A 13,666-nucleotide genomic window follows, 5' to 3' on the forward strand; every position below is an offset into this window, starting at 1 on the left:
TTCTTGTTTCTTGCGGTAGGATTGTATTGCTATAAACTTCCTTCTTAGAACTGCTTTTGCTGCATCCCATAGGTTTTGGATCGTCGTGTTTTCATTGTCATTTGTTTCTAGGTATTTTTTGATTTCCTCTTTGATTTCTTCAGTGATCTCTTGGTTATTTAGTAGTGTATTGTCTAGCCTTCATGTGTTTGTAGTTTTTACAGTTTTTTTTTTCCATAATTGATATCTAGTCTCATAATGTTGTGGTCAGAAAATATACTTGATAGGATTTCAATGTTCTTAAATTTACCAAGGCTTGATTTGCGTCCCAAAATCTGTAAAGATTTTGATTTCTCCGTCGAATCTGAATGAGTTCCTTGCTGGGTAGAGTAATTTTGGTTGTAGGATTTTCCCTTTCATCACTTTAAATATGTCCTGCCACTCCCTTCTGGCTTGCAGAGTTTCTGCTACAAGATCAGCAGTTAACCTTATGGGGATTCCCTTGTATGTTATTTGTCGCTTTTCCCTTGCTGCTCTTAATATTTTTTCTTTGTATTTATTTCTTGATAGTTTGATTAATATGTGTCTTGGCGTGTTTCTCCTTGGATTTATCCTGTATGGGAGTCTCTGCGCTTCCTGGACTTGATTGACTATTTCCTTTCCCATGTTAGGGGAGTTTTCAACTATCATCTCTTCAAATATTTTCTCAGACCCTTTCTTTTTCTCTTCTTCTTCTGGGACCCCTATAATTCGAATGTTGGTATGTTTAATGTTGTCCCAGAATACTCTGAGACTGTCCTCAATTCTTTTCATTCTTTTTTCTTTATTCTGCTCTGCAGTAGTTATTTCCACTATTTTATCTTCCAGGTCACTTATCCATTCTTCTGCCTCAGTTATTCTGCTATTGATTCCTTCTAGAGAATTTTAAATTTCATTTATTGTGTTGTTCATAATTGTTTATTTTCTCTTTAGTTCTTCTAGGTCCTTGTTAAGTTTCTTGTATTTTCTCCATTCTATTTCCAAGATTTTGCATCATCTTTACTATCATTATTCTGAATTCTTTTTCAGGTAGGTTGCCTCTTTCCTCTTCATTTGTTTGGTTTGGTGGGTTTTTACCTTGTATCATTATTCTGAATTCTTTTTCAGGTAGGTTGCCTCTTTCCTCTTCATTTGTTTGGTCTGGTGGGTTTTTACCTTGCTCCTTCATCTGCTGCATATTTCTCTGTCTTCTCATTTTGTTTAACTTACTGTTTTGGGGGTCTCCTTTTCACAGGCTACAGGTTCATAGTTCCCCTTGTTTTTGGTGTCTGCCGCCAGTGGGCAAGGTTGGTTCAGGGGCTTGTGTAGGCTTTCTGGTAGAGGGGACTGGTGCCTGTGTTCTGGTGGGTGGGGCTGGATCTTGTCTTTCTGGTTGGCAGGGCCACCTCCGTTGGTGTGTTTTGGGGTGTCTGTGAACTCACTATGATTTTAGGCAGCCTCTCTGCTAATGGGTGGGGTTGTGTTCCTGTCTTGTTAGTTGTTTGCCATGGGGTGTTCAGCACTGGAGCTTGCTGGCCGTTGAGAGGAGCTGGGTCTTAGCATTGAGATGGAGATCTCTGGGAGAGCTCTTGCCGATTGATCTTACATGGGGCTGGGTGGTCTCTGGGTCCAATGTCCTGAAATCGGCTCTCCCACCTCAGAGGCTCAGGCCTGACACTAGGCCGGGGCACCAAGACCCTGTCAGCCACATGGCTCTCTCGCTCTTCTTCTCCTTTGTTTTACTGTCATAGAAGGAACAGAGATTTTGGAGCCAGACAAATCCAAGTCTGAACCTCACATTCATCACTGCATGTAGTTGTATGGCATCAGGCAGTTTACTTAGGCTCTCTGAGGCACAGTTTCTTCGTTTATGCCATGGAGACTCTACTGCTCCCCCAGCCCAGCTGTTGGGTAGATAAGTGTTATTGAAGGATGGAGCCTTATCTCCTCCCACCTCGTGGTGGGGGGCTAGCCAATGGAAAGGAGGCTCTACCTTCTAATTATATTTTACATGTAGAGTGAAGAGAACTGTATCTTCTGCTTTTCAGTGACTTTGGAAGAGGAGACAGGATCCTGGCCTTGCTAACGTAGGCAGCGGGCAGAGGGTGGCCTTCCATGGAGTCCAAAGCCAAGAACATCTCTTAGCTCTAGGTTGAGCTTTTAAGCCCTTCCTTCTCTAGAACCCGGATGGAGCTCTCAGGCAGCTCTGCCCCAAGTCTCTGCTGTGGAAAGGGATGCTGGGTGGTGTTTTCAGAGGGATGCTCACTTGCTTTCTTGGTGAGAAAATTCCTGGGCCCTCGCTTGCTGCTCTGTGGCCACCATGGCAGGTGAGCGGAGTGACTGTGGAGTGACTTTGGATGTCGAGGGCCATGTAGCACGTGACCTTTCCTTCAGGGCTGGTGGGGTGAAGTGATCCCATTTCAGGTCAGTATTTTTGGAAGGAAGAAACAAGCCAGTTAGAAGTGAGTTCTATAGGGAAGTGAGTTCTGTAGGAGACAGTGACTATTTCATGGAGGAAGAAGAAAGCTAAGGGAATTAAAGGTAAAGGAAAAGGTAGAGAAATACCTCCTAGTTAATGAGTACTGGCTCTGTGCCAGATACTATATGGCACGCTTAGCACGGACTAGCTCATCTCCTCCTGAGACGTAGGAACTGTATCCCTACTTGACAGATCTATTAGGTAACTTGTCAGTGGTCCCTCAGATGCTAAGTGGCAGAGGTGGGATTCAAGCCCATGGTGTTACGGGTAATCGCTTGGCAACTCAGAACTTTTCTAAACACACAATCCTAAATGGCTGAAGCTGGAAGAAAGTTTGGAGACCACCTAATCCAACTCCTTTATTCGATGAAAAAAGAGACTCAAAGAGGAAAAGTGGTAACACTTGTTATTAGAGCTGAACTGAGAACAACTTCCTGGTTGCCTGAATCCCTACCGAATAGTCTTGGGATAACTGGCTCCAGGACTTCAGAGCTGTTGAATTTGTTGTTTCCTGGAAACAAGCCCCTCCCCACTTCCCCTGGGGTAGACTTCTATTGCAGACCAATATTTCTCATACTGTCTCAAATAGCTTGTGTCCGGGAGATGTGCCTCACACCCACATCTCAGATAACAGGAAATTAGAAACTGGCACAGGAGACTTACTCTTTTTCATCAAGTGAAAGGAAGCTGCTGACTCATCATGTCAGCCCACTTCTGAAACTTTTCTCTCTCAAAGTCAACAGTGGTTTCATAATGACTAAATTCAAAGAACACTTTCCTAGCTCTGTTTTACACATGGGACTTGATATTATTTGTCAATGATAAGCAGCTTCATGAAACTCTCTCCTCCTATGACAGGCTGTCTCCTGGTTTTTCCTTGCTTGTTCTTTTCATTCCTCTTCATTCTTCTTCCTGAGAGGCTACTCTTTCTGCCTCTCCCTTAGATTTAGGTGTTCTGTCGGACTCCGACCACAGCCCTCTCCTCTTCTCTTTCATTAAGCTATTCCCAGGTCATCTTGTTTACATGAATCAAAATTCTTTCCAAGACCATAATAAATGCCTCCCCCTACCCTTTTTCATTTTACAGCTTTACTTGGTCTCTAAGATTCTTGGAGACCACTACAGTCAGTAGACAGAAAGGGATAAAAGTAAAATTGGATCTCTGCATCCAGGGAGATCTCAGAAAAATGAGAATTGGGTCAATTAGGGTCACCTGTTATAATGAAAACCAAGTAGAATCTAACCAGCATGCCTGGGATGAACAGGATTTAGGAAGAAACTTACCCTAGGTGATCTGGGTAAGATGTATTGATAAAGGGGAATTTGTTCACAGCTTTTGGCAGGAATCAGTGGACCTGATGTTTGATAAAAGTAATTAAAAAGTCTACAAATAACAAATGCTGGAGAGGCTGTGGAGAAAAGGGAACCCTCTTGCACTGTTGGTGGGAATGTAAATTGGTACAGCCACTATGGAGAACAGTATGGAGGTTTCTCAAAAAACTAAAAATAGAGTTGCCATACAATGCAGCAATCCCACTCCTGGTCATATATCGGGACAAAACTATAATTCAAAAAGATACATGCAGGACTTCCCTGGTGGCACAGTGGTTAAGAATCCGCCTGCCAATGCAGGGGACACGGGTTCGAGCCCTGGTCCGGGAAGATCCCACATGCGGTGGAGAAACTAAGCCCGTGCGCCACAACTACTGAGCCTGTGCTCTAGGGTCCGTGAGCCTCAACTACTGAGCCCACGCACCACAACTACAGAAGCCTGCACCTAGAGCCTGTGCTCTGCAACAAGAGAAGCCACCACAATGAGAAGCCTGGGCACCGCAATGAAGAGTAGCCCTTGCTCGCCGCAACTAGAGAAAGCCTGCGTGCAGCAATGAAGACCCAACACGGCCAAAAAAAAAGATACATGCACCCCTATGTTCATAGCAGCAGTATTTACAACAGCCTAGACAGGGAAGCAACCTAAATGTCCAGCAACAGATGAATGGATAAAGAAGATGTGGTATATATATATATACCGTGGAATATTACTCAGCCATAAGCCAAGAATGAAATAGTGCCATTTGCGCCTACATGGACGGACCTAGAGATTATCATACTAAGCAAAGCAGGTCAGAAAGAGAAAGACAAATACTGTATGATATCACTTATATGTGGAATCTAAAATATGACACAAATGCACTTATCTATGAAACAGAAACAGACTCACAGACATAGAGAACAGACTTGTGGTTGTCAAGGGGGCAGGGGGTGGGGGAGGGTTGGATTGGGAGTTTGGGATTAGCAGATACAAACTATTATATATAGAATGGATAAACAACAAGGTCCTTCTGTATAGCACAGGGAACTATATTCAATATCCTGTGATAAACCATAATGGAAAAGAATATGAAAAAGAATATATATACGTATAACTGAATCACTTTGCTGTACACCAGGAACACAACATTGTAAATCAACTGTACCTCAATAAAAAAGTAATTTAAAAATAAGGTGTAATTTTGAGAACTATAACTTGAGGGGAGGATTTGGAAGGGACTGAGTTCTGGTTGGGTTGGAGCAGTCAGTACTTTCATGGCCCCTGGCTGATGTGGCTTGTTATCAAGTCAGTCTGGCTTCCGAAGCTAACCGACTACGTTAACAGTTTGCCCACGTTTCACCAAAGGAGTGGACATCTGATTTTACCTGTCTTTTTGTGACTTTCTACTGTTCTTAAAACATCCTGCCATAATTAGGAAAGACACCACCGGGACTCTGACCTCCACTGGGTGGAGCCCAGGTGGAAGGTCAGGTCTGCTTTTGCTGGGTCTGAGACCACAGCTGACAGGCTTGACCAATTAACCCCCACACACCTAGAGGGGAGGTCTAAGGTGGCAAGACAACCACCAAGTCCTTCAAACTTGCTTTCTTTTCATTCAACAGAAGAAAAATAGCTAAGTTCCTAAAATATTAGTATTCTGGAAAACAAAAGTTAAAATCTCACAAGCCATGGAAACAAGTATTGATTGAAAGTAATGTTAGGTTCAGCTAGAACATGTCATAAGCAAAGACCAGAATGTGGGGCTAGATCTACTTCTCGCAAAGGATGCTTTACTTTTTGCTCTGTTTCAATTTCTTCTCAGTGTTGATCTCTTTCCTCTGTGGAAAGATGTTATGTAAGGAGAAGTCTAAGTCTTTCTCTGCCTAGAACCTTGAGGCTAGGTAGAGAAAGGAGTGGATTTCTACTTATCATTTCAAGCAAACCTGAACTTCGGGGGCCCATTCCTTCTCTCCCCTCCCTCCCTCCCCTTCTTCCATCCTTCCTTTTGCACATTTACAAGTGCTCTAAATCATTAAGGAATTTTATGCAGTTCTAAAACCATATACCTAAAACTGCATAGATCAGAGACCTCAGAGATGTCCTAGCCCACCCTCTCATTTTGTAGATGAGGATTGTGGGCTCCAGAACGCAGAGAGTAGGGACTTCCCCGGTGGTCCAGTGGTTAAGACTCTGCACTTCCAAAGCAGGGGACGCGGGTTTGATCCCTTGTCGGGGAACTAAGATCTCACATGTCGTGCAATGTGGCCAGAAAGAAAACACAACAGAAAGCGGAGAGTAGAACCAGATTTAGGGTTCCTGGGTCCTCTTCCTTGTTCCATTCTGTTTCAGAGGAGACCACAGGAGGCAAAAACACTTACTTCTGGAAAAATCTCTATCAGAACCCTCCATAGGCAGTTTTATTTTTGCCCAAGGTGGAAGTTATTTCAAGCAACAGAGAAGTCACTCTTGCTGTCCCCTCACTCACCGACAAACAGCTGGCTGTAGAGCTCCAGGCGGGTGTGGCCTTCCGTTGGGGCCTTGCGGGTCTGCTGGGGCAGCCTGTCCACCTGCAGGCTGGCCTGCTTGACATTCCTCTCCGCGGTGACCCGGTGCCACTGGTCATCGTTGAGAGGGGAGGGTGACCTCACCACAATCTCCACCGGCCCGTTTCCGACATCAAATGAAAAGGACACTTCCGTGGCAGCTGGAGGAGGAGAAAGCATGAAAGGCACGTGAGTATTTCCCTCCCAGAAACCAAACAGCGGTGAATTCCAGAGGTAGAACAAAGCATGGAGAGAAAAGTAATCTAAGCTAGTCACTTGCTACAAAGGTCCAAGGCGAAATCCTTTGAGGAGGGATAAAACATGAACCCATTGTTAGCCACTAATGACCAGGGGAAGGAAAATAAAGTTGGATTGGGGGTCAGGTATACATTTGTTTATTTGATCAGGAAGTTACCATCACTGACTCTTCCCAGAGAAGGGACTGAAGGCTGGAGCGCTAAAGCGCGTGTCGAGCACCTTAGATTTAGTGAGTAGTGGAGTCAGGAGCGGAACCAGGCTTCTCAGATTTCACAGCCTGAGACCTTTTGGCTCTACATACACCGCGACTCTTCAGTAGCTCCTAGGGCATGACTTGTAGCTCTGGCTGCACCAAGCGCCACCTGAGAGCCTTACGGAACACACCCGTGTCCAGCTCCATCCCCAGGGATTCCCACTCAGCTGGGTAGGCACTGGTGTTTTTTAAAAGCTTCCTGGAAAATATTAATACATAGCTAGAGTTGAGAGCTACTGCTTTGGGGGAATTCACAAAACTTTATTTCCTTGATCTAATCCTTAAAGTTCCTATGGAAAGTTAGGGAGCTGTGAATTGTGCATGCAATGAGGATGACCCACTTCTTTTCCGGACCTCTGGGGCTGGGCAAAGGGCAGCTCCAGAGTCCTGCAGAAAAGCCCCTTTCTTGAATCATTTGTTGCACACCTTGGATGTTCGCCATCTGGGATGTCAGGTCCTTCTCATAACCTACCCTCCAGCACTAATCACAAATCATTCTTCTTCTTCTTTTTTTTTTTAACAGATCTGCTCCCAATCAAACTCCTTTAATAAATCACCTTTCAACAATGGAAAAATGGACTAGGAGGTTGCTTTGGTAACTCTAATTGTAAGTAGCTTTCTTACAACACATTTAGGTTTCAGGTTCCTCGGTGACTACCTAGTGCTTTATAAATATTTTTTTTAAGTGTATATTTTTCCTGCGATTGGCAGGAGAGGTAGTGGCATGTGGGTCCCAGCTCTTAGCTTGGTGAATTCTTTTGACAGGGAAAGATGTGGCACACCACTGGATTTTCTAACTTTGCTTATAAAGAGATTCAGCTCCTCTATCTATCAATGAGCCTCTGACTAATCTCCAAGCAGTTTAATTAAATATCTGTCATTGCTAATGAAAAATTCAGCTCCTTTGGACTGGTACCATTTTGAGATGACGTCGCAAGCAATCAGACTTCTAATTTAGAAACCGCAGCGCGCCAGCTTCTCCCAAGACCTAGACTGCTCCCCACCCCTGGGTCAGGCCCCTCTGAGAGCTGCATTAACCTTACTGAGCTCCAGGGACATTAGACGCAGAACTCAATTTAATCAACCTAATTGTACCAAAGAATTCGGTTCCTTTATGTCGTTAGAAAGGGAACTTTCATTTTAACACCTGTGGTGATGCCACACGTGGTCTGGTGAAATTTCTTCTCTAGATGAGGAGCTCCTGCCTTCCGGGGTCACTGTGATCTGATGGAGGCCAGTGACCTTCACCAAGGTTTCTGCAGAAGTATGATCAGAATATGGGTTGACGATCATACGACTCATGGACCGAACGATCTTTCCCTGAATTTCTGGCATGGTCAATGGGGAAAGCGTAATCTCGGTTTTTAAGATTGAATTTGTTCTGTTCTTGCGGTGCTGTGTCTTAGCAGATGCCTTTTAAAATGTAAGTTGCCAGAATAGCCAGAGAACAAGGCTTCCTGAGCTAAGTAGGAAACATGGTTTTGTTTCAAAGGCATCAACAGCCATCAGGGAAATACGATTTAGGGATAAATTGAGTTTAACCCTAAAATTTGACTCAGAGGGATTAATGCTGCTCTAACTTCCTCTCCTCCTCTCCTCCTGCCCTGACGAAGTTTTGTTCAGGTCTTTAAGTTGTCACTATTTGGAGCAACTCTGAGGACCAGCAGTTACCAGGAAACATCCACACTTCCTTCTCTGCTTGTCGCACTAGATCCCCTGTCCCTAACATCGACGCTTCCCTCTAGAGAAGGAAAGAAGGTCTCCAGGACCTGCTGTAGCTCAGTCCTCTCCCCAGCTGGGTGCAGCAAGAGGGACTCAAGGCCGAGGGCCCCTGAGAGCAGAATCCTCCTCCAAGAGCCTCCATCCAGGCTCTGCTGAAGTAATGCCCGCAATTTCAGCCCACCCCACTTCCTTTCTGGTGCTTCCTGAGGCCCCGCATGAGAGAGGGAAAGGGCTCCTTTTTCTCATTCATTCAATGTCAGCTTCCCTGACATTGCCTTTGAGACATCCTATCTCGCAGCCAAACGGCAAGTGTGTTTTAAAAGCTTCTGAAGTTCAGTTTGTGGCTGATTGCTCTTCGTCTCTGGGTGAGAGGAGCTGACATTTTAAAAGAGATAATTACAGAGAGAGTCAGCAAGCGAATGAAAGGGCGGCAGAGAGTAAAAGACACGAGAGCCAACGACACCATCCTCTTAATGTGTGTCTCCAGGAGACTGAAGTGTTGCCCTGTTTCTGACTGTAGAAAAGGAATTTCTGACATATCGAAACTATTCTTATTTTCAGAAATAAGTATTTGAAGATTGGATGTTTCTAGCGTGGCTCATTAGAAAGAACACTGCAGCAAACACGAAGTTGCCTTTCTCTTAGTGTCAGGAACTGGGAAGCATCTTTCTTGCAAACTCACAAGTTAGCCTGCCATCGTTTTGTAGAAGCTGGCAGAAGACAGGAGACTTGTGGGTCAGAGACTAAGCACTGCATTCTTCCCGGTGCAGCAGGAGGCGTGAGCGTCAACCCTCCTTGGTTTCTTTGGTCCCCAGAGCCCCGTGGGGCCATGTGGAGCAGCCCGGGGGGATGCTGGCTATACAGCGCGTTTGCATCGCAGCCAAGGAACCCTGACGTCAGGAAATCCCGAAGTTTTAAAAGGGCGGCTAGCAAACCTGCTTAGCTTTTGTCCTGGGGAGGGACATTGCCTTTATTATCCTGGCCAGGAAACAAATCTACTCTCTGTTCTGGAGGAAGACATTCTGTCCCCCGAGACTGTTTGCTACAGACACGTCCTTTAAAAGGTATGAACAAAGTTGACAATGCCTCTTGTTCAGAAGACAAGCAGAAATGGGAGAGACCCATGGAGAATTCTGCCTGACAGCTAGACAATCCCCGACCCTTTTCCCTGTGAGCCGACCTGATTTTGCCCAGGAAACTATGTGCTTCCATACAACTTTATGCTTCGGGTATGGATGGCCCTACCCCGGGCCCAGAGGATGTATCTGCATTTGTCTTAGTCAGACATGAGAATTCTGAGCTCCCTGCCAGCAACCCACTTAAGATGGGATATATCATTTCCTTCTGGCCAGTAAGACATGAGGGGGGGGTCTTTGGAAGAAAAATTAATTAGTTGGTAAGAGAAGAGACAGTCATCCCCTTTTGCTCCTCGGCCTTGGGTGGAGATGTGGTTTCTAGTGTTGGTGCAGCTGTCTGTAAACCTCAGACACACTGAGGAGAACAGGGAGGGAAATGGAATGAACCTGGGGCTTAGTTGACATTGTTCAGCCCCTAAATTATTCCTGGAGCCACTTCAAGACTTCTTATGTGAGATATCCCTTATTGCTAAAGCCATATTTCTTGCAGCTAAAAGCATCTTAACTGATATAGAGAACGGTTTAGCAATCAGTATTTATGAGTTCTAATCTTCACTTTGCTTTGTCACCTTTTGGGCTCTGTTTATTGGTGTCTGAAAGGAGGATTACATCTATAGTTTCCCAAGAGTTTCTATGTCCAAAATGTGTTTGAAAACGCTGATGAGCTCTAAGGGTCCCTTCAAATGCGAACATTCTATGATCTAATTTCCAAGAAATTCTAAGAGAAACAATAAATGAAATAGAGCTGGTCTCACTAGTAGTGGTAGATATTGGATCACTACAGGGAGAAAAGAGAGATATTAGAAGAGAAATGCACAAGGTGGCATATGGGCATTAGAAACAAGCATGATGGCAGAAATCATCTTTGATCGCATCTGGATCATGACTTCATTTGAGTGACAAAGCAGTGAATGGGACAGAACCATGGACAGCTCTTGGTATATATATATATATATATATATATTTTTTTTTTTTTTTTTTTTTTTTTTCTTTTTCTTTTTTTTCCCCTCCCCTCCTTCAAGTGTAATTCCAGCAGGTGGCACTATTCACTCTCATTCTAACCATGAGTTTTCGGAAACAAATCACTCCAGGCTTAATGTACTGAGAGACGAATTTAACAACTGACCAGAATAGTAGGCTTTTGGACTCTGGGTTTTCCCAGCAGGTGAGATAACATTCAGACATTAGACTCAAAGCATCAGTTGGAAGCAGCAGAAAAAATTGGTCACTCAACGTAGAATCGGTAAAAACACAAGGGAAGGTACACAAAGTGAGCACACTGAGAAGACCAGCTAACACGGTTGCAGTTTTGATGATGATTTGTTTCTTTCATTCGAAAGTGAAGTTCAAGGATGGAGAGCTTCCAAAGGGCTATTCTGCACCAAATCTCTTTTGATCCATACAACAAAACTGGTAATAGGCAGAGCAGATATTTTAGCCTCACTCTACGAGTGGGGAATGTTATGAATTTTCTGCTTTCTTTTTCTTTTTCATGAAGGAAGGGCTAAGTGTCCATTAGGAGACAAAAGAATTTAGACCACAGGAAAGGGTATGAGAAGACACAGGTAGGCTGAAAATGAGGTCCTTATGGGGATGAGAGAGGTGAGAAACAGGAAGAAGCAGCAAAGAGAACACCTATGATCCTGTCCAAGGCCAGGTGCTCCACTGCACCCTGGGTGCCGTCCCTTCTTATCTGTTCCAGGACATCCCTCCAGCAATTCCCCCTCCCCTTCTACAGTGTCTATAATTTGTCCTCTACTGAATCATTCCACGTGACCGTGTGGACCTACCTCTAATGCTAACAGCCACCACCTCCACTACAAAATCCTTCTCTTGTCCTTACAGCCCATTTCTTTGCTCCCTTTTGTTGCCAAATTCCTTGAAAGAGCTGCCTGTATGCTCTGTATCTGTGTCTGCCCCTCTTAGTGTTTCTTTAACCCCATCACCTTAAGGCTTCCTCTTTCACTACATTGTGAAACTGCTCTCGACTCAGCGCCTAAGCACTTACTGGTCCCTTTACCCAAATAACTCTGTGGCTGCTTTTCTATCCCTCTGTGCACAGCCCTCAGATTAGAAATTCCTTCCCTAAACCTTCTATGTGAAATAGCAACCCCCACCCCCTTTAGCTGCCTTTGCCCCTTTATCCTAATTTTTTGGATCTACATAGCATGTATCGCCATCTAGCACAATATATATGTGCTTCTGGACTCATTAAAGCAGAGGTATTTTCCATTTTGTTCAGTTTTGTTCAGTGCCTAGAACAATGCTTGACACAGAGTAAGCAGTCAACAATTTATGAATGAATGAATGAATAAATAGGAACACTCCTGCCATGGAGGCCAAACAATTATCTAGATACTCTGAAAAAAAGAAATCCATGCACATTCCTAATGCAAACCATAACTTAACACACAAGCATATATAAGGAATGCCAACTTGTATTCTATAAGCATCTTCCCTGAGGGCATACAGTAACTTAATGTATATTCCTCAGTCTAGGAACTTGATACATGAGTCATGTCTGTTTGAAACAAACTGTGCCAAATGTTGTTCCCAAACCTATAACATTTGAGGAACAAAGACCTGTCCAAGATAAACCCAGTAGTGGAGCCAGAAGCAGAATTTTCTCCCATTTCCACATCTCATGCTATTTTCACTCTACTCTTGGGAACAAAGACCTTGAATCAAAATTACATTTCTCAAATTTTGGCCGACATAAGAAACCTCTAAAGAAACATGCTTAAAATGCACATTTCAAGGCTCCTCTCACTCAGTAAGTTGGGGTAGGACTGTGGAGTTTGTCAGGTGACAAATGCCAGGTGACTCTGATACAAGCGGTCCTGGAATACTATTTATTTTATTATTTTTTTAACATCCTTATTGGAGTGTAATTGCTTTACAATGGTGTGTCAGTTTCTGCTTTATAACAAAGTGAATCAGTTGTACATATACATATGTCCCCATATCTCCTCCCTCTTGCGTCTCCCTCCCTCCCACCCTCCCTATCCCACCCCTCCAGGTGGTCACAAAGCCCCGAGCTGATCTCGCTGTGCTACGCGGCTGCTTCTCACTAGCTATCTGTTTTACATTTGGTAGTGTATATATGTCCATGCCACTGTCTCACTTTGTCCCAGCTTACCCTTCCCCCTCCCCATATCTTTAACTCCATTCTCTAGTAGGTCTGCGTCTTTATTCCCGTCTTGCCCCTAGGTTCTTCATGACCATTTTTTTTTCTTAGATTCTCACTACAAATAACTCAATTTCGTTTCTTTTTATGGCTGAGTAATATTCCATTGTATATATGTGCCACATCTTCTTTATCCATTCATCTGTCCATGGACACTTAGGTTGCTTCCATGTCCTGGCTATTGTAAACAGAGCTGCAATGAACATTGTGGCACATGACTCTTTTTGAATTATGGTTTTCTCAGGGTATATGCCCAGTAGTGGGATTGCTGGGTCGTATAGTATTTCTATTTTTAGTTTTTTAAGGAACCTCCATACTGTTCTCCATAGTGGCTGTATCAATTTACATGGAATACTACTTTAAACACTAGGGTTGCCAAGTTTCATTCTAGTAGGAAGGCCCTAGGAATCTTTTGCTTCCTTGTCGTAGCGAGATTTTCAAACTGTGTAGTGAAGAGTTTAACCTAGTCCGAGGAGGGGTCTGGACTTTGCCCTTGGCTTTGGGTAGATAATATCTAAAGCCTTGGAGTGTTAGGCCTGGTAGGGGTGTCTCTGTCTGCCTGAGGGCCTTAGGTCATGCCAGGTAGTCTAACAATGTGATTTAGGGGGGAGGCTGCCCTTACCAGATAGTATTTGGGGTAGGAACCTCATCAAATAGTATTTGGGGTAGGGGCTGACCACCCAAGATAGACCAATGATGTGATGCAGGGTAGGGGTTTGGATCACACAGTTCAGTCCCTGGAGGGGCTGGAAACCAAGGTTGGCCACATGAGCAGTGGA

The 13,666-nt window shown here is 44.2% G+C and overlaps 1 protein-coding gene across 1 annotated transcript in view; it reads right to left on the reverse strand.

The window, feature by feature from the left end:
• CNTNAP2 (contactin associated protein 2) overlaps positions 1 to 13,666 on the reverse strand; it is a 1,485,958-nt gene that overhangs the window by 239,966 nt on the left and 1,232,326 nt on the right. The window contains exon 17 of the mRNA XM_055084701.1: positions 6,274 to 6,492. Coding sequence (XP_054940676.1) covers positions 6,274 to 6,492 — 219 coding nt within the window. The remainder of the gene's footprint in view (positions 1 to 6,273; positions 6,493 to 13,666) is intronic.

Source organism: Physeter macrocephalus, chromosome 5, assembly GCF_002837175.3.
Source record: "Physeter macrocephalus isolate SW-GA chromosome 5, ASM283717v5, whole genome shotgun sequence".
NCBI classification, from domain to species: domain Eukaryota; kingdom Metazoa; phylum Chordata; class Mammalia; order Artiodactyla; family Physeteridae; genus Physeter; species Physeter macrocephalus.